The sequence below is a fragment of the Pieris rapae genome, chromosome 12 (genome assembly GCF_905147795.1).
Source record: "Pieris rapae chromosome 12, ilPieRapa1.1, whole genome shotgun sequence".
NCBI classification, from domain to species: Eukaryota; Metazoa; Arthropoda; class Insecta; order Lepidoptera; family Pieridae; genus Pieris; species Pieris rapae.
The window spans coordinates 5,842,843-5,868,126 of NC_059520.1; the positions used below are offsets into that span (position 1 = coordinate 5,842,843).

Genomic DNA, 25,284 nt, shown 5'->3' on the forward strand with positions numbered 1-25,284 from the left:
GTTACCCCTAAAACTTGGGCAATAATAGCCTAAGATTTAGGTGACATCACAAAGAATTTAGACAGTATAACTATATTAGGCTGCGTTCAATTGTCTAAGAATATTTTTCTAAAATCATATTAATATAATCTGTGGTTCATGAATATTTTGGCCTTTAGGTGAAAAAATATAGACTATTTGAAATATTTATTAGTATTTTGCATTAAAAATGTTGTCATAGCATAGGGCTGTTGCTTACTACATTATTTTTAATTAAAAATCTTATAAATTATGCAAATCTATCAGGTTAATAGCACTGCAATGATTACTAACTAACTATTTGCTATCGACTACAAAAAGCCGAAGATTTTATCAATTCTTACCAAAATGGTGTAATAATAATTTTCATATCTAGAATCTAGATTCTAGATTACGAACCAAGATATTCCGTATTTTTGCTAATACAGGCTTTATATTAATAATATTGCTACGAAATCGGAAACAAAACTTTGAAGGTATTTGAGTCAGAAACGGCAAACTTTCATCATTTAATTTAATTTTAAAAGAATTAAGTTTTTTTTTATAAATGCAATTAACGTTCTTTATACAGGAGCGATGTAGGCCAGTATTTGAAAACGTATCAACCTAGTTTTATGCAGCTTGAAAATTATCATTATTCGTAGTAAAAGGGAGAATAATTCTTTAATATTATAGTTAAGCGAGAGATTTAATAGATTAACATTTTATTATTCTGATCGTTTTAATCTTCAACTCATAATAGATAGAAAACACTTGGCCTTACTCAAAGCTCAAGCGATAAATAAGAAAAGCTATGGTAATTGTTGAAACTTTATACAAAAATAAATAAATAAATATATATATATCGATTTACTCCATATTATCTAACTTCTTCTATATATTATATATACAAAAGTTACATCTCAACTACCATACTATACTTCGTTTCAAAACCACGCATGCGCAATATCAAATTTGTTATATTGATGAACGGCCCCAGGTTCTCAGTAGGCGCAGATCTTTGAAGAAGTGCAGAAAAGGAGAGGACGTAATATAACCGGCAGCCATGTCCGGGAATATAGGAATGGAACAATTGATTCCAATTGTGAATAAGCTCCAAGATGCTTTTACGCAACTTGGAGTTCATATGCAATTGGATTTGCCCCAAATCGCTGTTGTGGGTGGTCAATCTGCAGGAAAAAGTTCCGTACTAGAAAATTTTGTTGGCAGGTAAGATACACGTAATGATTTTTATGAGCCAAAAATTTAAATAGGTATTGATAATTGATAATATATATAGTAATTATACTACTATTATTTTTAGCCTTTATCGATCTGTAATAAAATATAATATTTTATAAATGACTACGTTTTTTGATTCAAGTCAATTGTTTTTTAATATGTTAGAAGACCGAATACTAAAATCCTGAAGTGTAATGTTCTACGAAACAATAACGTTTAGTTAATTACTGACTAATATTTTTTACATGCAAGAGATGCGAGATGATATGGACCTAAAAAAATGTTTAAAATAAAACCCAATAAAAATTTATATGTAAAGCACCGCTTTTGTATATAACTAAAAAAAGAGAATATTTGCCAAAAATATAAAAAGAAAAATTATAAAGGTAAAGGGTACAAGCTAATGAATAAATTTTGATAGTAATATAACAATAATACATCACGTAGTGGCCTACATTCGATGCGCATGTCACGCAATATTGATCGGACAAACCTTGAAAATACTTTGTTTTTATTTTTAATTAATTAAATACAGAAAGTAGCAATAGTTTTTTTTGTGTTTTTTTAAATATGTAAATAAAATGTGAAAAACTAATAAAGCTCTTTGGCTACACATATCAAAGGCATAATATACAAATGTTTATAGGATATCACACCCTCAGCTTTATTTAAAGACAGTAATTACCGATAATAATTTTTTTGAAAGATATAATTTAATAAATAATTTTAGCGTAAACATTATTACTATTCAAAACATTTAATAAAATGGATTACTTTTATTTAAATGGATAATTAGTTTATTCTTGTTACCGTTTGCCTAATGTCATTTGTACTTGCAAAACATCAATGTTACCATATCCTTAAATCAAATCACCCATAATGTACCAAATCAAAACCACCATATTGAAAAATGAAAAATATCAGTTTATCGATGGGCGATGAATGATGATGTGAAGTCAAAGCGATGAGCAAGTGATTGTGTTATTAGTTATATTACATGTGTAATTAGTTAAAATGGCTGGAAATTTTGGAATGCAACAGCTTATACCCATTGTAAACAAATTGCAAGATGCGTTTGTTACAATGGGTGTACATATGTCGTTAGACCTACCACAAATTGCAGTTGTGGGTGGTCAATCGGCAGGGAAAAGTTCTGTACTAGAAAATTTTGTCGGCAGGTAAGGTCCCACTACAATGACCTATTAGGAAAATGATAATAACATTTAGCAACAGACAGTAACACATCTGGGCTACATTAAATGTCGGCTTATTCATAATAGTATAACAATGAAATAAACATTTCTAACTTATTGTTTAACTGAAATAACAATTTTAAAATTTGTTCTATTATTCCCCGATCATTATTCTTTATAAGTTAAGGTTTCTAACAAAGCCTTTGTTGAAGTGCATCTTCAAGGCTTCATGAATCAAGTGATGGCCAGCTGTTTTCCTGATGATATTGTCAAAACATTAACTTAAGCATATCCTTCATATAAAAATCAAATGAATATATGTAAATATGTCTTTCAGTAATATTTTTTATTTGTTTTCTGTTTTTGAATATCCATTTTAAAGTGGTAACAAAATTATATACTTTAATTTTGCCAGGAATTCTCTCTATTATTTTTAAAAGTTATAAAATATCAATTTTTTAACTTTTTAGCAATAGAGAGAATTCCTTAAAGAAACATCCTTAAACATAGCCTTTAAGAAAATAATAAAAAGATTAAAAACATGTATTTTATAAATAATATTTAACCAAGTTATCAAAAATTCTTATGGTCTTTTGTAGCCATTTACTTGGTGTCAATTTAATGAATGTAGTACTAAATCGTCAGCTCTATTTGTAGAAGTTATGTGTCATTAATGAAAAAAACTATGTTTCATGTATAAACATTTGTTACAGAGATTTTTTGCCTAGAGGATCTGGTATTGTCACTAGAAGACCTCTGATTCTGCAACTAATACATGGAAATGCAGGTAATATATTTTATACTTGCTAAATTAGGATATCACACTTATCAGTGAGATTGAAAGCCTGAACTAGTTTGCCAACTAGATTATCATCCAATTGTTCATTTAAGTGCAACATCAAAGTGCACAAACTTATAAATTGTGTGTGTATTTTTTTATAAAAGGCAAATGCTTGAATGAAAATGATAAAAAAATTGGATAATTCACAAAGACATAGTATCATTTTCTTCGTTTTTGTATGTGTTTCTTGATAGGTAGACAGAGCAGCTGTGTGTCACACATGCTTCTTAATTTGTTGGTTTGGGTTAACCCACAACTCAACTAGCACAAGCAAGTAAAAAGGCACACGCAGAAAAATCCATTGTCTGGGCAAGGCATGATTGAACATACAATTACAGGTATAAGATTACAATAGTATATTGAAAAAGACACTATGTTTTAGAATATGCTGAGTTCTTGCATTGCAAGGGCAAGAAATTTGTAGACTTCAATGAAGTCCGAGCTGAAATTGAGGCAGAGACTGATCGGATCACAGGATCAAACAAAGGGATATCACCTGTGCCTATTAACTTACGAGTGTACTCACCTAATGGTAAGATTATTTTTTTTTGCAGAAGGTTTTCGAGGTCTTTATAGCTAATATAATTATCCTTGTTTACTTTTGTCTGTGAATTCCTAATCCAATTTTAATGGTTTTTGAAAAAATATTATTATTTTTATATGTGGATTAATGCTGTTGGGCTATAACCCAATCATTGAAAGTTTGAACTCCCATAATCAGTAACTTCCAGCATTTTTTTGTTATCATTTAGGTGTTATCCGCCTAACGCCTTAGTCGGTTACAACATTTTTATTTCTGCCAAAAACAGTGATTGTTTCAGTTGACATAGCAAGATGATCAATGATATTAGTATTAAAAAGTGAAAAAGACATATTTCTGCGCCATACACAAATAACACACAGGGCATTATTTTATGCTGATGCTACTAGGAATGTATAGTACTTTACTGTGTGAAAATCACTATGGCAATAGTATGATTAATGTGTGGAATGTTTTCCTGTTATTGAGAAAATCAATTATAGTTATAAGATTTTTATAATTATCAGTCCTTTATGAACAACGGTTTATTCGGTCTCCTAGTCTTTAACTAAAAGTCGACGCTTATGTCCTATTTTACGAGTAGAGTATTATTAATAGGGTCACCAAATCAAATCAGGGTTCATGATTGTTGGTAATGAATCTCAATGGTATAATTGTTTAAAAGTTCTACAACTAAGCGATTCTAGCTATCGTTTAATTTCACACTATACTACTGTAAATTCGTAAGTTACGTCCGGGATCTATCGTCATATGCGAAATTTCTGATAAAGAATCTCGTACACATTCATCTTGTTTATCGCTGAATTATTATCTCTAGATAATTGTAGTTGTATTAAAGTTTCGAATAAGGCTATCCTATTTTATACCTAATTTTATTTTTGTTATAACTCAAGCCTCAAATTGTAATTAAATTGGATGAGCCTTGCGTAAGATAAAGCAGTTCGGCTTCTTGATTTGTTAAATGTTTTATACTAAGAGTATCCTTGAAACTAACCGACAAGTTTACTTTGATTGCTAAGTTTTGAGCCTGTAGCTTAAAAATGACGCGGTGCGTCATTATCTTGATGGATCGTGAGTCAAGTTTGTAATCATATCATGGTGGTAATTTAGAAAAAGAAATTACCTTCTGAACGTTTTCGATCTTAATCCGAAAAATAAATCCATTATAATAGAGTACAAAAAATTTATTAATTATATTCGATCGATTCGACTCGATACTTTTGAAAATGTCTTTCAAAGTCGCCCAACGTTAGAGTAAAATCAAACGTATGCTTATTGGGAAGTGGCTGTTTAAAGATAATTACGATTCTAAATACGTACTTGAATAAATGATAACACAATGATTCATGTTAACACTCAGTTGTTTTTACAATCGATTGTCTCTGTATTGTAAACGAAAAACCTAATTTCAATTACACATGTATTGAATGTTTGCGGTGTGTGAGACGTCTATGAGAATATATTTTTATATATATTTTTTTTCTGTACGCACGGAAGAAGATAAAGTGTTGTAAATAAAACTAGATAAAAAAATAGTATTGCACAACATACCGTTGACCCAATCGCATAATGTATAAAGAATATTCTTTATTTAAACTCCTACAGAAGTCTACAGGGAAAGTTCCCTGCAATTAAGTTAAACGTAAGGGTTAAGTAATTGTATAGGCTTACAAAGTTTAATACTAAAGAGGACGGCGATTAAACCGTCTATATGTGGATTATCTTTAAATGTTTTCCTATCCTATAGACATTACACGATACAATAAGTATTCACAGCAGCTCAAAGCTGTAATTAATTAAGATTTTACGTATAAAACTCTAAACGAGAGACGTGTAATCACAATATAACTAAATATATTTTCATACTTTTAAAATACTGTAAAGCGTGCACTAAAAATATAAAACGCACTATATAAACAAAATTTTCGACGAGTTTTTCACCGAAATATATTGTGGTCCTAAGTTGTACGTAATAAGAAATATTACCATCAAAATACTTTCATTGGCCTACATACGCAATGATGAAGCACAATGATTTTTATAAAAATAGTATAGCTGAAGTCTGCACCTACGCAATTTAAGATACAAACAGAAAGATCTCCCTTTCTACCAAATTCAAACCACAGATGCTTGAAAATTTGTTACATTTTAAAAGCGAAAATCTTATTTAATATTTATAAACTGTTTGCATACATATTTACTCAGGTTTTAGCGTTATCAGGTGTAATCTAAGACTTAATTTATGATATATGTAAATAGAACATTCCTTGCAATCAGTAAAACAATATCGAATACACATTATCTAGCATCACCTACATTTTTATTATATCAGACATTGTAGGATGAAAAATAGACATAGATACTTACTTAAGCATATTTATTGTCTATGAAATCAAGTATGAACTTTGTCTCTGACCGAAAATTGTTTTAGGGGAGTATAATAATGGAATTTTAAACTGTGCAGAACGGACGGGCAATGACCTACCAAGGCTTATCTTGAAAATTTCTATTGTTCAATGATCGTTGAACTGATGCTCTAAAATAAAAAATATCTTAACAATGGTATAATTATAATGTTACTAAAACGTTGTTATAATTTAATTATGTTTTAAATAAATACAGTAATGTGTGTAATATCTTTATTGCTGTGTTGGTTGTGATTTTTATAACTGATTTTTTAACAGAAGTATGTTTTCTATATATCAATGCAGTATTCACTGAACAGATTAGAAGCTCTGAAACTAAATTCATTGATTAACATGAGTACACCAGAGCCGGAAACGATGATAATGAATCTAATAATGTAATTTTTTAATTAAAAAAAAATTGAAATAGAAGTAGATTTATACAGATGTTCACAAAATCAGCTTTTTATGGCCAGCATTTCCGTTAAAGAATAGATGCTAATTGAAGCCTAATCCCATGTGTTTTTAAATTAAATTTGAGCCTAATGCAAGTACCCTGGTAAAGAATCGTTAAATGCCCGTTCCAACCAGTTGACACTCGTCATTGATTGAGAGAAAATCTCAAAGTACTTCAAGGCAAATTCGATAAGCGCATGCGTGCGTTGGCGGCGCAGTTCGTAAAGGTCAAAAGGCAAATCCATACAAGCGTGTCTGGATTCCGGATGAAGATTTTATAATGACCTAGGTTCCTTAAAATAACCGATTTCATTGAGCTTAATTAGCACTGATTTGGACGCTGATAGTTAATCAGTTTATCATTTCATAGAATCGATAGTAATTTATTACATGCAATACATACAGTTATTATTAGAAAATCATTGTAAGCATTGTATTTTTTAAAATAATTTATTTACGCCTATGCATGATTTAATATTGGATTTAATTCAATATTGAGTTTTAATATTATATGGTATCGGCATAACGGAGGTTTTGAAAAGCATGGAACGTAGCAAAATATAGCTCTTTTACTTAAATATAAGGGTTTCACTAACATTTCGGAGAGTTTATAAAAACCTCAGTGTACAATACTGTGTGTAGTATACAATATAATATGTAGATTTTATTCTTTTTATATTGAAATAGAATTTTGTATATAAAAATGCGGCTCATTTTTGTGATAACGAAAAATATAATCTACCTTTATTCATAATACCTATACTTTATAATAAATACTTTGCACAGCCCCCTCTAGAATTATGCTTATAGGACTTTATTCTCTTATCGTAATTTTCATATACCAATACAGAGGTACTTTCTTCACCTTACATAACTTTACCAATACATTATGAATAATTTAAATAAGGAATACTTATCGAACATTGTTTTTTCCAGTTCTCAACCTGACATTAATAGATCTGCCCGGGCTTACAAAGGTGCCCATTGGAGACCAGCCTATCGACATAGAGCAGCAAATTAAAGCCATGATATTCCAGTTCATCAAACGAGAGAGCTGTCTTATTCTAGCTGTGACCCCAGCCAACACTGACTTGGCGAACAGCGATGCCCTCAAACTTGCCAAAGAAGTGGACCCTCAAGGTTGGTGATGATTTTGTCTTATTTTTTTTTGTAATATATTTTTTATATTTCATTTTATTTTTTATAATTTAAACTTCTATGAAATATTTCTTATATATGATTTTGTAATGACCTTGCATAATGATCTAACGGAGGTTCAGCTAATTGCATAGATGTAATATGCTAATTAGTACAGTTAATTTATTTTGGTATAGCTACAGTTTTGAAAAATGAAAATTGCATACGGTTTTGAAATAAGACTTTTTTTAATGATTATCTGTTTGTTTTTGTTATTGATTTATGAAATGCTCTGGGTTCATATATTTGTATGTGCGGCTATAGTTGAGCGGTCTTTTCAATTAATGTTCAAAAATTGTTTTCTCATTTTGCAGGAGCCTAGTAAATTAATAAATAAATCATGTTCACTTCTAAACATAATTCATGGTATAATTGGTAGGTCTGCTTATTTCAAAATAGAATAGACCGTAGTAGTCTGTGAAGGATTTTCTTCAGAACTCCTTAACGATTTTTGTTGAAATCAATAAAATATTTCTTTATATTTATTTGTTTGTTTTGTAACATTTAAGTGTTTCAAATATATGCGTTTTCAGTTGTTAAACATGACTAAGTAAGAAAATGAAATCGTCTTTTTTGGTTTGTCGATGTCTGAAAAAGTGTATTTTGGGCATGTATTCTGAGAAATTTGTATTTATTATTGAAAATATAGAACAAATAAAGAAAGCATACTGCGTGACATATAAGAGCACTGACGTTAATATCTTTCATTTTAGGTATTACTTTCACAACGTTATATTGTCTTAATTTAATCAAAACAAAAATTAAGACGATCTATTACTGATATAAGTCAGGTGATAGATAAAAAAATAAATTATATTTACATATTTTACATTACATCCTGTACAGATAGAGCGTATCAATCCTTGAAATGCCTGCAACCTACTTGCAAGCCTTTTGTCAGTGCGTGTGTGTATGTTCTAATGAACAAAATTTCATTTAAAAAACGTTAAAAGTCGCAATAAGAAATATTTCTTTTATTTTCTAAAAACAAGCTTTTGGACTCGTAAGTTCTAAACCAACCGTCTTATGTTCCGGTCAAAGAAATATTGCAAATAAACGAATTTGACTTTGTCCTTTACTAGGATCTACACAGAACAAAATATTATTTTTTAGGTCTGCGCACAATCGGTGTAATAACGAAGCTGGATCTCATGGACGAAGGAACCGACGCCAGAGATGTCCTTGAAAACAAGTTGCTGCCTCTTCGTCGTGGATACATCGGTGTCGTTAACCGCTCGCAGAAGGACATCGAAGGCCGAAAGGATATTTCTGCCGCATTGGCAGCAGAAAGGAAGTTCTTCCTTAGGTAAATGATTTAAAGTAGACTCTGGTATTGTTTTATTTACACTTCCAAGCTTAGAGATACTAAACTATAAATAACTAAGTGCCGAACCTATCGCTTACAAAAGCTTGCTGTCGGGCAACCACTCTTGTAGTTATACTTAAAATATTAGGGCAGCAATATTCAAGTACAGGCAATGCAAAATCAGGTTGAAAATAAATATACTATATATAAAATAAATATATATAAATACAAGTAGTATATGGAAGTAAATGCTTTATATGCAAATACAACTCTTAAGGAAACGTTGAGACATGTTTTGTGGTTTAGATAAAATAAAATAATTGCAATATATTAAAAATAAAGTAATTAAATACGGCATCGCTCGTTGATTAACACTATTGAGTTATTTCTTATATAAAAAAAATAAATGTTGTGTTCATTGATCCAATTTATTATTGTTTTATTATCAGTGCACGCCACAATAGGAATTTGTTGATATTAAAGTAAGAAAGAAAAAGATATATGAATACGATAGTTATGCACTTCCTTAGGCAGAAGTCGTTTTTCTCAGGCGTATGCGTGAATTATTAACCACGCTAAATGTCAAGAAAAATCGATTTTATGTTAGGTAAAAAAAACTTATATCAAAGTTTAGTAACATTCAATTGGACCTTAAAATGTAAATCTCACAAGATAATTGAAAAAGTCTTCGCATTATTTGGGTTTTTTCACTACTGGTTTTGTGATACAACGAAGTGTTAAATAAAAAATAAATTTAGTACCTTTTTTTAAAATTTAAATTTTACACAATATAACGATATTAGTAAAATAATTCGTCAGCACCGTGCGCCAATATCGATAGCTCACACTGTTCTTGTATATAACTTTGATAAATTTCACTTGACCAAATATTGTTATCAAGTCTGGGGGCATAGTCAAGATGTCTTTTGAAAATTTGTTGTATGGACTGTCATTTTTATACAAATTTTGTTTTCGACGTACATACGTAGTGTATGTAGAAAATCGATAGTTAAAGTCATGTTAAGGCAACTTGAGTAAGCTTCATATACTCTAGATACAATCTAGTTAAGAGTATCAAAAGTCAAGCCTTTTCATTGTGAGTCAATCTGTGAATAATTTTCACAGAGACACTTAATGGTTTCAAATTAGATTTAAGATAACACGTCAAAAATTTGAACTAATTATATGCTTATATATAATAATCAATGATAGCAATAATAATAATTAACAAGACCTCAAAATACAGAAATATAGGTAGTATTAATGCCTTTTGGATTCTGCCTATACTGGGCAAATAAATGAAAGCTATTATTCTTCAAAAGTACATATGTAATATATATTGATATAGTATCGTCTTATACCGTAAAAAAATTCAAAAATGTATGTAACAGTGGACCACAAGTTGGCTCTTGGTCCACGGAAGCGGCGACATTCTTTACAATAATATATACTTTAGTAAAAATAAATTAACTAATTAATCAATATATAGTCACACTAAACTCCATTTTTAATATTCCAGTCACCCATCATATCGCCACCTGGCAGATCGTCTGGGAACACCTTACCTCCAGCGGGTTCTTAACCAGCAGTTAACTAATCACATTCGTGACACTCTACCCGGCCTTCGGGACAAGTTGCAGAAGCAATTACTAGCTTTGGAAAAGGATGTCGAACAGTACAAGCATTTCAGACCTGATGACCCGTCTATCAAGACTAAGGCCATGCTGCAGTGAGTATATTTAGTATTATTTTTTATTGCTCTCAACTTTAAATCCAATGCCCGGTCTTATGGTTCCACAAACTTGTGGAATCTACCATACGATATATTTCTACCATTACCGTCGAGGGTACTACAAAATTTGTAGTACCCTTCTTGTTTTTCGTACCTGTCGAAGAGTAGTTGTATCATAAAACTCTTTAAACCCGAAATAAGTGAATGCTTGAAAAGATTAGAGCAGGATCTCTTGTATATAACGTCTATTTAAAGGAAACACTCATTGGATGTTATAAAACAACTTTTTTTGAATTGATAAAAAAAAATATCCGCTATAAGTGTGTTTTCATTGAAATTCATCTTTGTCGTATTGTCCATTGCAGATGTTAATGTTCCTCTGTGATATACCCTTAATTGTTATTAAGATTATTATATCTATATTATTAATAGATTTTTTACAACTTTACAATAAAGGCACAAATTAATCACAGTTTTATTATTCTCGGTGTTTCACCAGCGATATAATTTCGTACAGGTAAAGAATGTGTGCGAATTTTACGTAACAATTGTGTGATGTGATTGCAGTTTTATGGCACACATATTCCACTTTACAGTATATTAACCTTATTAACTGTTAATTAAGGCTTAATTTTTTTTAATTAATTTATATTACAGATTTAATAGATAGTTTTTTCATATTTTAACAGAGTGTGTTTATGATATACTAGCTGACCTGGCAAACGTCGTCTTGCCAAACTACTACCTTTAACTCAGCGCCATCTGTTAGAATTGTATCAAATAATAAACAAATGTTAATGTTATCGTAATTTTAGTAAGGATGCCTATTTTTTTGAAAATGAAATATAGCCTATGTCACTCAGGAATGATGTAGCTTTCCAACAGTGAAAGAATTTTTCAAATCTGCCAAGTAGTTTCGGAGCCTATTCAATTCATACAAACAAACAAACAAAAAATCAAACCTTTCCTCTTTATAATATTAGTATAGATTTATATACTGCCTTTAATCGACTTTTTAACTGCTTGTTAAATTATTTTTGTTTAATTTAACACCATCTTAAATTATTGTTTTAATAAAGTAATCATTTAAATTATACCAACATTTATCGAGTTTTGCCCAATCCTAAGCTAAGTTTTTATTGTCAAATCCAATCTTATTCAATTGACCTATTTTTTTACATATATACTGATCGTGTACCGGAAATATAAAATTGACTATGAGTAGTTGATTCTCTATTGAAAAATCTTTCTATCATAAATTACATAGAAAAACCTGACCTTCGTTCATCATACTATTTTTCGACAGAACTACAGAAATATATTTTTACAGAATGATCCAGCAACTTCAGACCGACTTCGAGAGAACTATAGAAGGTTCGGGTTCAGCTCAGATCAATACAAATGAGTTATCTGGTGGTGCCAAGATTAACCGTCTCTTCCACGAGCGGTTTCCCTTTGAGATTGTCAAAATGGAATTCGATGAGAAGGAGTTGCGTAGGGAGATAGCATTTGCCATAAGAAATATTCATGGTATCAGGGTGAGGACATTTTTTATTAAATAAATAGTTATATTCTATTAATATATATACTTTTATGTTATTAATTTTCCAAAACTTTAATTTTATTTAAACTTTTCAGGTGGGTCTATTTACCCCAGATATGGCATTCGAGGCGATTGTGAAGAAACAAATCTCTCGATTGAAGGAGCCCTCACTCAAGTGTGTGGATTTGGTCGTACAGGAATTGTCTAATGTCGTCCGCGTTTGTACTGAGAGGGTATGTATGTTGCTACCCTCAATAATTATAGTAAGATTAAGCAGATTTAGATAAAAATCTATAAATATTTTGTATGGTAAAACGGAGAGCTTTCAACGTAAAATATATTTACGTCAATATTAGGTTTTTGATATCTCCTTTTAATTTTTTTTTCTTTGATTATTGTTATTTTATTATGTGTTTTGTTTGTAATAAATGTTATGTCTGTATCAGATTAACTGTAATTGCTATACAATTGCAGATGTCTCGTTACCCGCGTCTCCGTGAAGAGACCGAACGTATAATAATGTCCCACGTCCGATCTCGCGAACAACAATGCAAAGATCAACTTGTCCTACTTATCGATTGTGAGCTGGCTTACATGAACACCAATCATGAGGACTTTATTGGATTTGCCAAGTAAGTATTTTGTATATGTGATCATCGGCTTTTTCATGTCGCTCCATACATTCTTGAGGCTTTTCTCACCCATTAACTGGACGAATGAGGAGCGCTGAGCGAGATATTTGCAGAAATTTCTGCCTAATTATTTCACTTCAAAATTAAAAAATATATTAGATATTTAGATTATGCGCCGAAAGAGATGCTTATGAGAAGATTATGATTTTATGACAGTTGACCACAACTTGCAACTGTCAAAAATTCAGTTTTTTTTAATTTAATTTAACTGTTTTCTCTCAAAATATACATAAATTGATTTCAGTCCATAATGACCCAATGTTACAAACATGACTAAAATATTTTTTTTCTTTCTGCACGGACTGATTGATATTTGTACTGATAAGACTTAGCGGTAAATTTATTTATTTTTATTTATGTATTTATTTTTCCATTACATTATTCTACCTTAACAGTTACTACTAATTCGATAGAACGCCAAAAAATGAAACTTCCGAATGTCGGAACGTAGATTTTGACATTCTTAACGCTCCTCAGTCTTGATTCTGAATGTCACCCTAAATATATTTTTATTGAAGTATACTATGTTGTATAGATATTCATAACTGCGTAAATATTATCCACTCGTCGATTTTCAGCGTATACATTCAGATACACGTGTTCTTAATTAATAGGTAACTCTATCTACAAGCTACTGTCCCAACTTTCCAAGAAATTTATTTTTTAAGAATTTGGTAAGATCTGTCACTTTACTTAGGGCAGTTAGGTGTTAGAATTTCATTCTGTGCACGCTTGCTTTTCCTTCGACTACAAGTATTCTAAAATATATCAAAATAAATGTCCCTTTTTGGTACTGTTTTAAATAATATGTCATTAAACCTTAACATGGATTGAAGATTGATGTTTTAGAATACAAGTCCAATCTCCATATTCATAAAAACGAAATTGACTTACTTTGATTTAACTAAATCCAATTTGTCAGATACATAGTACATACTTTAGTTGAACGCTTCAGAAACGGTTGTAACATATTTCGTTTTTATATGTGGTAACATTTTAAGTAGATCCTATGGCCACATATAATTTCACATTATTAATTTAATCGGCGTGTTTTACAGCCTGCATGACCACGGGCGAGTATATTCTAGTAATTTCACGCGATTTATTCCTATGTAAAACTTATTTTTAGTTTATATTAATGATTTGTTTGCAGCGCACAAAATCAATCTGAGAATGCGGCAAAGTCGGGTCACCGGGCGCTCGGTAATCAGGTTATTAGGAAAGGATACATGTGTATACACAATTTGGGAATTATGAAAGGTATAATATTGGCGATACGGTAATTATTTTTTAATCGAATAATATATATTATGTACCATTTTGTTTATTGCAAGAAAAGTTATGGGTCAGTTGATGCACCAATTTATCATTATTTACTATTCGTGTGAATTTCGAAGCTATTAGCAATGAACCTATAATAATAACCTAAGTACATACAGGTTCGATTTGATCCATTATTTTTCTGTTAGAAACTCCATTTATCTTATATAATCAAATTTAACATTAAAAAAAATTAAATAGCTGAAATATTTTTTTTAATTTTTAGGTGGTTCCCGTGACTACTGGTTTGTTCTTACATCGGAAAGCATCTCCTGGTTCAAAGATGAGGAGGAACGCGAGAAGAAGTACATGCTTCCGCTGGACGGACTCAAGCTGAGAGACCTGGAGCAAGGTTTCATGTCCCGGCGACACATGTTCGCCCTCTTCAACCCTGAAGGAAGGAATGTTTACAAGGTTTGAAATTTCCTTTAAGTCTAGAACGACGAAAGATTTTAGTCATTCAGTTTTGTTAAAACTTATGATTTTTTGGCAATAAAAAACTAGTAGGTTCGCTTTGTAAACTAAAAAATAAAATAAAAATATTGTTTTTTATATTGCTTATGGGAAATTTATTTAATATTTCTTGTAATATTTGCTGTTATTTTCTCAAAGGATTATAAACAACTCGAGTTATCGTGTGAAACGCAAGATGATGTAGACTCTTGGAAGGCGTCTTTCCTCAGAGCTGGTGTCTACCCGGAGAAGACCTCGGAAGCGGCTAACGGGGATGAGGTAAGAAGTCAAAATAATACGAGTTTATTCTTGCCTGTATTTTCCGTTTAAACTTTCTTATCCATAGATTTCGCTTATAGCATAATATTGCTTTATATTTGTAATTTGTGTATTTAAAATGATATATTAATATTAAATCAAGACACATTTTAATTTTATTAATAAACCTGTTCACAGTAAGGCTTAAGGTATTTAAAATTATGTTTAACTTATAATGCCATCTTAAACAGAGAAATTTAAGATCAAATTGGCCTGTCACTGCTATTTGATACATTCTTGAAATATATTTTTACGTACATAATGTACGTTCGTACGTATACCTTGTATCATAATTATTTTGTTATTAATTTTTAATCTTGTATGTATGTATAAATGTGTCTTGTATATTTGTTAATTTATTCAATATATGATATACAATGATGTATTGTTTTGTCATGCGATACAGGGTGAAGGAACCGAGGTTTGTTATATCGGCTTAACAATTGTTAATAGCGCACACACGTACATACTAACCTATACTCATTGTTTTCTGTATTCGAATCAAGAGGACTGTAAGTCGACAGTTTTTCAGCTATGAACATACATACGCACATTCTTACCGCTAGAAGTAGAATTGATGTAGTTGGTTTGGCCGTGTTTCTAACAGTGTGCTAGTCTCAGTTTGCATTCTTTATATATATTGGGAGCAATTTTAAATGTAGCTGTCTCTTTTGTTTGATATATGAGTAAATGAGACAACAATGTTTTTAGCAGCTCCGGATTTAATTCATCTGTGTAATAGGTGTTGTTGTATTTCTAATATCCACTATTTACGAAATAACAAATTCGGTACGCTGCATATGTTTTGTAAAGTGTGTTTTTTTTATTTTTTGTATTATTTTTTATTGGCATTCTATTCTTATTTTTAGTTTATTCTGCCTTACCCGGGTCGAAAAGAAAATGTAAGTCAATTTTCAAGAAATTGCAGTGTTTGATTTTAGTGGCTTTAATTGGAAGCCGGGTAATTTTTGGGTTTTGCATAGCATGAAGGCCTGTGAGACAATTCAACCCCAAATAAAATATTATATCAATTATAAATACTCGTTATTACAAATTGTATTTCGATTAATAATTGAATAGTATTTTATTTTAGCGATATTTGCGTGAAAGAAAACGGTAACGAATAACCATTTCCCAAGTGCTTATTAATGCATGTTAAACTAACTCGAAAACGAACGAAAAAACATTACGGGTACACCGGCTTGTAGATTTAACGAACATAATACGCAAACAAAAATTCACCTCAATGAAAATTTGTGTGAACAATAGCATAAAGCTTTATAACCCAATAGGTTACAATAGCTTTTGGTAGTATAGGTTTTTCAAAATAGCTCAATGAGTTTATGGAATGCTATGAGAAGGTACTAAGTAGAAGTGGTATTGTTGCCTACTGAAAGCTGTAATATTCTTTTTTAATACTACGATAACAACCATGCTTGGGACGTGAAGTTAAATGCCTTTAAAAATATGTTATGTTAGTGCAAAAAAGATATATTTTCTTAAGTAAATACTGGTTATTACTAGTCTCTTTACAAAGAACTTCTTTCCTCATAGGCCAGCCTGATGATACATTTGGATTCTATTTTAACTTCATATCGTAACTACGTTCGTGCCATTTACACTTCGCATATTTTTGCCTGGCCTGCTTTCGATTGAAGACAACAGTTAATAAAAATTTCAATTTCCTTTTAAATAAAATAAATTTCGTAGTAAAATCTGTGATTTTTATGTATTTCAGTTTGTTATGGCTACTCTGTGCTTATTCACTCACATTGCAATCGAAATTGATAAAATTATCTACAAACACATGAGTAATAATACTATACTTTTGGATGATTTTCAACCAACTAACATATTTCTTGAATAAAACGATATTAAAGCAATATGATGAACACCATGCCACATATTTACATAACACATATTTGCATCGCTATAAATCTTTATCATACTCGCGGATTCCTTTCAGAATTCAGATTCGAGTGGTACAAGCAGCATGGACCCTCAATTGGAGAGACAAGTGGAGACAATCAGGAACCTGGTTGATTCCTACATGCGTATAGTGACAAAGACGACCAGGGATCTCGTGCCGAAGACAATCATGATGATGATCATTAATAATGCCAAAGACTTCATCAATGGGGAGCTGCTCGCACATTTGTATGCGTCTGGTGACCAGGTATTATACATTTATATACGATTGGTATTTATTAGGTGTATTTATATATTTATTAGGTGTCATGATAAAAAGTAAAAAAAAATCGATTTCAACTAACAATACATTTTTTATTGACTTTTGTGTGGTACACAATATATATAATAATACGGTAATATACAATAATATTATTTTTTGAAATTCCAGTCACAAATGATGGAAGAATCCCCCGAAGAGGCCCTGAAACGAGAGGAGATGCTGCGTATGTACCACGCGTGCAAGGAAGCATTACGGATCATTGGGGACGTTTCTATGGCAACTGTGAGCACACCTGTTCCTCCACCCGTCAAGAACGACTGGTTAGAGAGCAGATTGGACTCCAACCCGCGGCTTTCACCTCCATCGCCAGGTGGACCCAGGCGTTCTGCGCCGCAGCAACAGAGTAAGTACATACTGCTAGGGTGTTCATGATAATATGTTTTAAATTTACTTTGACAGAAAAAGATGAGAGAATATGTCGAAATTAAAAGAGTGCAAATTTAGTAAAGACAGTAGTTTTGATGAACAAGCGGGTATTTATACCAGTATGTACAGTATCACAATTTAACATATTTTTTCCTATAGTTGTCTACGTCGTAATTAAATATTTAATCGCCTTTCAAATGAATCTTTAGACAAACAAATTCGGTACTTTTTTCTTTCTTCCAACGTAGATGGTGAAAAAATCTCAGATGTTTTGTTTCCAATGCTGTATTCCTGTCTTTCCTTCCTTCCTTTCTAATCTTCTTTTCTAAACTAGACTTTCTTTCTCTTGACTCTATCTTTATAACTTTGTTACGCCATGTACCATTATTTTAAATAGTCAATGCAATATTGATTCATGCCTAAACGTTAGCTTAAAATTGCATTTCCAGGTTCGTTAGGCCAGCGTGGCGCTCCGCCCCCGCCGGCTGGAGGCACGGGTAGGCCTGCGCCACCTCTGCCTTCTCGGCCCGGAGGCGCCGCCCCACCGCCACCTGGTGGCCGCCCCGCTCCAGGGGGTGGCTTGCCCGCACCACTTATTCCCACGTAAGTGTGCTGTGATTTTTAATCGCCTGTGATCTAAAAAAGACAAAAGAAGTGGCCGCATTGTGCTCTAATGTTGGCATTATGTCTCGCGGTAAAATCCACAGTGCGGCCATCAAATTTATTTGTTGGGCTTTGGGCTTTAATCAATGTTTCAAACTTTATATCTTACATGTTAAAGGGTTACCATAATCGCCTCATAATATTTGTTTTCGTCTAAGTGCTATTTTACTTCCATAATTATTGTTAAAATAAATTGTATTTATCATTGCGAATTTTTAATATGTGGCCATGTACGAATGCAAAACATTGTTACAATGTTTTTACAGAGGCATATGGTAACCCATAAGTAATATGTTATCGGTTTTGATTCAATAGCAAACTTTAATTTGGTGAACTTAAATAATTATTTTATCTTTACTTTTACTAACCGAATATGTGTGAGCTTTTGTGTATTTGGGTGATGTAACAGCCATAAAATTTAACTGGTCTGCTTGTCTTATTTAACATTGGGAAAGGTGAAAGAAATTGCAGTAGATTGTTGTTCGCAGACGGCGCTAAACGACTCCGGTGCGTGCTAACATACTAAGTTACGTACGAACTAAGGTACTAACTAGATATATGTGTTGACTTAGTACATTTGAGGGGCGCATGCCCCCTTATACATTGTTTTTATTAATTACGTCAATCAACTGTAATAAGTTAACAATCGGTTTACATGTTACAATATAAAACTTATGAAATGTCTGACATAAAATTGCTTCCAATAATCAAAATTAGAAGTTTATGTAGGAATATAGCATCTTAAATCTCCTGCAGCAATTTTTGCCGGGTTCTATATCGACCAGTTATTCGTTATTTATCTGTTGACAATCTATAAACTACGACTCGTTGTTCGTTTGTACTTTATGTATAGAATTTGGGATTAAGGGGATATGTAAAATATTTTTTCCTCTTTTAACGGTAAGGTTGTGCTGTCATCGAAATTTAACTGCAGCGAGATTTGAGTATATACAAAATAGGTAATTTCAATTTATAGGTGTCTATTTACCTAAAGATTCTTTTTTGTGGCTCGAATCTTAACCTAAGGCTGGCAGCATACGTACGGTTTCCTCATTCGGTTTCCTGATCTGAAATTCTGATTCGGAAACACGAATGCATACCTTAAATATAAAATATTCTACTCGGCGCAAACGTTCTTATATTTGTCGTACGTAAAAAAAACTAACGTACGGTTCGAATCTATGTAAATCCCGAATACAAAAAACCTAACGTCTGCGCTAGGATCACGGAAAACCTAATCTGAATTCCCGATCAGGAAACCTAATGAGGAAACCGTACGTATGCCGCCAGCCTATAAGTGGTTGTCAATAGAATTTTGTCCAATGACGTACTTACTGAATTTTCTTAAATTTATAGAATTTTAAAGTGAATGAGAAATTAAACCAGAATAAAAATCTTTTGGTTAAAAAGGTTTGATTTATGAAAATTTACAGCGTCGTAATGCAAGATTCGCGCCACATTTAACCAGTATAGGCTCTAATTAATTCACAAGAAATATTTATGACGCTCTGTAGCTAGCAAGATTAAAGTGTGAAGCACTGCATGTTTGGTCACTAAATTGTGTGTGGTCTTCTTAGGATTATCTTTCGTTTTACGTTTTTGTTCACTGTATAAAACCTCACATTGAAATTTTGTAAGTCACAATCACAGTTAACCTGTAAGGTATAAAGTAAGTACCTACAGTTATGTTTTACCTTGTTATGGCAGTTACATTACTCAATACTTACAGATAAGCTGTGTGTGTATTTTGACAGAAGCTTTAATTACTGTTTATCTTTTAAACTGTGTTTTGCTATGTATATTTATAAACAACAACAATCATATATTGATATTAATATATGTTTGATGCTATCTGACTGTGTATTTTAAAACTATATATGACCTGAATTAAAAACTAACAAGTAAAACTATATTGCCTATAATTTTTAAATATATATTGCATCTAAATTCTATCAAAGCTAAGCACAAACTTGTCAGTTTGATTTATCATTATTTATCGTAACTAATAAATAGGCGTCCGGGGAGCGCGGCAGGCGTCGCCATGGGCGCCATGAATCAAATGCCGCCACACATGCGCCAGCAAATCAACCAAGCAGTGGGACAAGCCGTCACCAATGCCGCTATCAGCGAATTGAGTTCAGCCTTCGCGAAATTCAAGTAAATTATACTCTGTGCAATTAATCCATGTTTACGTACGCATACGCGTATAGGTGTACGTTGTAATACGATTTAATCAGTTTGTTACTTAGATATAACAATTTGTATGCCTTGTATGGATCGAAATTTGTGGATTACATATACAGCAATGTTTCTTAAGGATGTTTAAATGTGACGGGATTGCATATCCTAGTTTATATTAGTCTAAATTATTCGAATAATATATGGATTTGATGTTATGAATTTCGTTCCATTGTGATTAAGGGCGTATCTATGATGATTAACAACTAATGTTACCCAAGCGTGTTTAACAATAATAATAATGTCCTTACGCTGGTTTTAATATTTGTTTTTTGTTCGTCATAGGAGATCACACACTACAAAATAATAATTTAACAGCATTGTAATTTGGTATGTGTTATTATTTCATACATTCCAGTCGGATACGTTAAAATTAGCTGTGAAATTACAGTATTATCTGTGAATAAATCTTATGCAGTGCTTTAGGTATATTGTAAAGAATAATTTATGCGTATAAATTTATTTTGTATAATTGTAAAGATTGAATTCATATGTTTATTATAAGGTGTATATTATTGTAGTTGAGTTCGGATTTTACCGCGCTTCTGGCATCCGATGGAGCATATCAATAGTTTTTTTGTAAACTTAGGAAAATGTGGATCGAGCGTCTATTTGTTGTTGATGCACTATGCGTAGTGTAGCGTAGAAAGTGTTCTCACTTTTGTGTTTCACTAGTTTAGGGTCTCGACCGACTTCAAAAATTTATGCATTTATCAAATATAAGCTGTTACGAAATTGGTATCGCCTGTCTATGGTTCGACCAAAGTGATTGTCCCGAGCTCCTAGCAGTATCTTTGGTCAATTATTAGAATTTGTTAAATAAATCGGAATAAATGTTATGAACTTTTAATGGAATTTTAATGTTTCATCATCATGTAGACGCGCGGCTTTGTCATATATTCTCATCATTGCAGGGCGGTTTATATTCGTATATAGTTTTACAATCTTTTGGAAACTTTCCGAGGCGAAGCGATTGACGTAGGTGCGGATTAGGAAAATCCTGACAGAAGCCATGTCGCGCCCATTACAACAGTTAAAATGGTTTAAATATGAAAACCTATAGACGACATTTAGTGCTGTTGAATACTTTCTCAGAGCTAGTCCGTGCACGTATTTCGGTGTTCCGAAAGTTTCTAAAACCCTGTATAGCACTAGCCAAATGGACCAGTATGGGTATGGTATGGGACATCATCAGCAACGCTGAACATAGTTCCTACTCGCTACAACATATACGTCATACATTTTGCTCTCTTGTTAGTACCGTCGAAGGTCACTAGAGATTGTTGGATTTGATATAGTTTATGAATATTGTTAATCTTATGCTGTATAAATAGTATAATTAAACGCTATTTACGTGTACCTACGAGTTTAATTTAAATTTCTTGCAAACGTCTATACGGATAATTAGGTAAGCTAAATTTACTATTGCGGTATATGCTAATGGACTTTACTAAATGCATGTATATAATACTAACACAAGAGCACAGAACAACCTGACAAAATTTGGATTAAATTACGTAATTTTTTTTAATGAGAGAATGTATAGTTTTTCTGTGAGCGACAAATGTTATTGTGCTTGAAAAATGCTTTACTAAAATTACTTGCTAGAATTTTTTTATTTGGTAGTATTAAGTTTTATTTTGGGCATGTGATTATAATTTTACCGATTTATTATATTAGCTTTTTAATAATTGTATTTATAACTAGTAGCATTTGTTTAGTAATAATATTATTGAAATATCGCCATAATTTAAAATTTTGGTTTAGTTTGCACAGTTTGGCGTTAAATAAATCGGTAAAAAATCATACATCATATTATTATGCTCATTTTTTTACATCGTATTCACCCATCAAGGTTTGTTTTTTTTCTTATTCTTTTATATTTACTACTTTGGTGTTTCTGTGTAGCCGTCCAGTGCCGAACCTGCCGCCAAAGCTGCCTGAGCGACCGCAGAATGGGCGGCCATATTGAAAATAGCTTCGCCGCCATCTTGTGAATGAAATGTAAATAAGATGTCGTCTGTACATTGCTTTTGCGTAGCATTATTACGGTTATAAAATAATTAATGTATAAAAAGTGTTTAAATTAATAAAATATATGTAAAAATATTAATATGGATAAAGTATTATAGTTCTATTGACAATAAAATGAATAGTGTTAAATGTATGTGCGTAATGGAGTATTATTTCATTCAATGATTTTAATAATTGACTGCGAAATTTTTTATAAGTTTGTTACGTATGAAAAATAGAGATTAGATTCAACGAAGTGTTACCATAAATTTGTCTAAGAATGCCGTTCATATAATGGCAGCGTGGCATTTAATTAAATTTCTTGTGTCCTGAATATTGAGATGCCTATATTTATAAATTATTTTCACATATGTATTTTTTTAAATTTTATTATTCGATAAGCCCTTTTTGAATATTTTTTATCGCTGTTAAATTATTTAATCTAGTCAATAATTTATATTTTCAATATACATACATTCCCTTTCTCATATTCAGGCTACAAGATTTGTATATATAGGTATGTATCAGTTTTATGTGTACAATGTATACGTGTAATAAATGTGTATATAACATTTTGGTCTTTCGTTTCCATAAAGATGATTTAGTATTATAGTAAGGGTTAAGCTCGTAATGGGAAAAGTTTGGCAATAGGAAATGTTATGATCATTATCTTGATCTTTCAAGGATTCGATCGGTATATTAGTATATTTTATTAAAAGCTCTGAACCTACTGTAATTGACAAATGAATAATTGCTACTTATATTATTAATGGGTGGTAAAAGTATTTCACAACGAAGTCTTATTCTTAAAAGTAGTTCTGCATTATTTTATTAATTATTATATGCTTGTGTTTTGAAGAGCAGTATACTTTGGGCCAGTGGGGATGTTTTAAATAATGTATAAATATAATGTACATTATTATCAACCCGCGTTAAACAAAGGATAAAAATGCTTAAGGATGTCTGAATAAAATCTCGCGGAGTAAGTCCAACGATTTAAGTAATCGTCACAAACAAAAAATGTACAGCCTTGTCTCGTTAAAGCAGTGTTGGCCTAGTGGCTTCATCGTGGTACATCCCCGAGGTCGTAGGTTCAGCCCTGGCTTTGCACCAATGCAATTGCCGAATGATTGTAAAGACATCGCTTGTGCAGTACAGGACGAATTACCGAGAACAATAATAATCGTAATCATTACAAATTATGTATCACCCAACTTCGTCTGATAGAGTGGATCAGTCCATAAATTAATGTACTGTATGGTTTTTAGTACTTATTTCTAAAGAAATATTCTATTGATTATAAGAAAAAGCAACAATAGAAAGTCAATGATTTTCAATATTTTTTTATATTATTAGTCTCGATTGTACATATCTTTATAACAAGATCCTAACTTTATATGTGTGATTACTAGAAAAATTCAAACTATTAGGTACATAAAGCGTTCATTAAACACCTAATATTTGATAGAACAATCAAAAACATTAAAGAGCGAAATGGAGAAATACTGTTACAGTATAATCTTCTTGCAGTAACATTAGACCAAACTTATATTAAAATCATTAATATGAACAAAAGGCATTATTACAATTTAATGAAGAGAGAAAGCCATTAGGAGTTATATTTATTTAAATCGTCGGCGCCCTATGAGGCCTAATCGTACCGACACGATTTTGATTACGTGTGATCGTTGTATCAATCATTTCATATCAAAAAGAGGTAATTCTATCGCCTCTCTAATAACGGCCGGAGAGCGGAAGCCAATAGCGTCACTTGAGTGAAAAGGATTGTATTAGTATTATTTAATTTAACGCCTGGTCTCGCGCGGGATTTTAGACGGTGCTGCTGGATTATCTATAGTTTGTTTTATTTATACGTCTAGAAACACGAGGGTGTTACGGATAATGCCTTAGAAGTAGTAAGTATTAGATTTAGATTATTAAGAGATTTAGGTATAAGGTAGATGTTTACAATGTTCTGCTGTAATCGATTATGTATCGTGATTGTAACTACGTATACAGTAGTGTGCTTTAAATAAAATTTCTACTTGGTTATCGTTTGCACAGTAAAACAATTTTAGCAAATTTTTGTAATTAATGGTTTTGTATCTCAGTAGTAGTAGTATATATCACTCGATTTAAGAAGGTATGTAAAGTGACTTTATATATTACGAACATAATTGTTGCAAAATGAGGGTTATAGAGATGAGCATTAACAGTGCACCTACAGTTTCTAAATTGAACAGTTGAAGCTATACGCTCTTGTATTGCGAACTGGTAATAAATGTAAATTTAGAAATCATTTAATTTTTTTTCTGTCGTTTGTAAGTGTACTTGTGTACCTGTATGAATGAAGTTCTTTAGACTTTGCCTTTGAAGATATATTAAGAAAAGACCCATGTAGAAGTGTGAATAGTGCCAAAGTTTTTAACTTTGAAATATCGAAGTAGAACATCTGTCCTTACGGCATAGTTTTTCCGGGACAGACAAGTTGGATGGAAAGTTATGTATAGTTAAAGA

The 25,284-nt window shown here is 31.6% G+C and overlaps 1 protein-coding gene across 12 annotated transcripts; it reads left to right on the forward strand.

Annotated features, from left to right (window-relative positions):
- Window positions 1–1,005: 1,005 nt before the first annotated feature.
- Window positions 1,006–23,339, forward strand: LOC111002647 (dynamin). 12 transcript variants are annotated; one of them, XM_045630606.1, is made up of 19 exons: window positions 1,006–1,227; window positions 3,146–3,219; window positions 3,656–3,805; window positions 7,612–7,815; window positions 8,986–9,178; window positions 10,698–10,907; window positions 12,241–12,448; window positions 12,549–12,686; window positions 12,928–13,085; window positions 14,204–14,218; window positions 14,299–14,405; window positions 14,692–14,879; window positions 15,078–15,197; window positions 16,106–16,138; window positions 17,203–17,412; window positions 17,596–17,830; window positions 18,303–18,456; window positions 20,530–20,673; window positions 22,663–23,339. In XM_045630606.1, the coding sequence occupies exons 1-19, from the start codon at window positions 1,064–1,066 to the stop codon at window positions 22,724–22,726; spliced, it is 2,769 nt and encodes a 922-aa protein (XP_045486562.1). In that variant the 5' UTR covers window positions 1,006–1,063; the 3' UTR covers window positions 22,727–23,339. The 12 variants fall into 12 exon arrangements, with proteins under 12 accessions (XP_045486562.1, XP_022128519.2, XP_022128545.2 ...); XM_045630607.1 differs by lacking the exons at window positions 1,006–1,227; window positions 16,106–16,138 and adding exons at window positions 2,139–2,417; window positions 15,643–15,657; XM_045630610.1 differs by lacking the exons at window positions 1,006–1,227; window positions 20,530–20,673 and adding exons at window positions 2,139–2,417; window positions 19,005–19,059.
- Window positions 23,340–25,284: the final 1,945 nt, after the last annotated feature.

Bases quoted from the DNA above. Each gene is read 5' to 3' on its own strand.
- LOC111002647 (XM_045630606.1), top strand. From the start codon at position 1,064: ATGTCCGGGAATATAGGAATGGAACAATTGATTCCAATTGTGAATAAG. The intron at 3,220-3,655 runs GTAATATATTTT...ACTATGTTTTAG, and splicing joins ACTAATACATGGAAATGCAG to AATATGCTGAGTTCTTGCAT. The intron at 14,406-14,691 runs GTATAATATTGG...TTTAATTTTTAG, and splicing joins CAATTTGGGAATTATGAAAG to GTGGTTCCCGTGACTACTGG.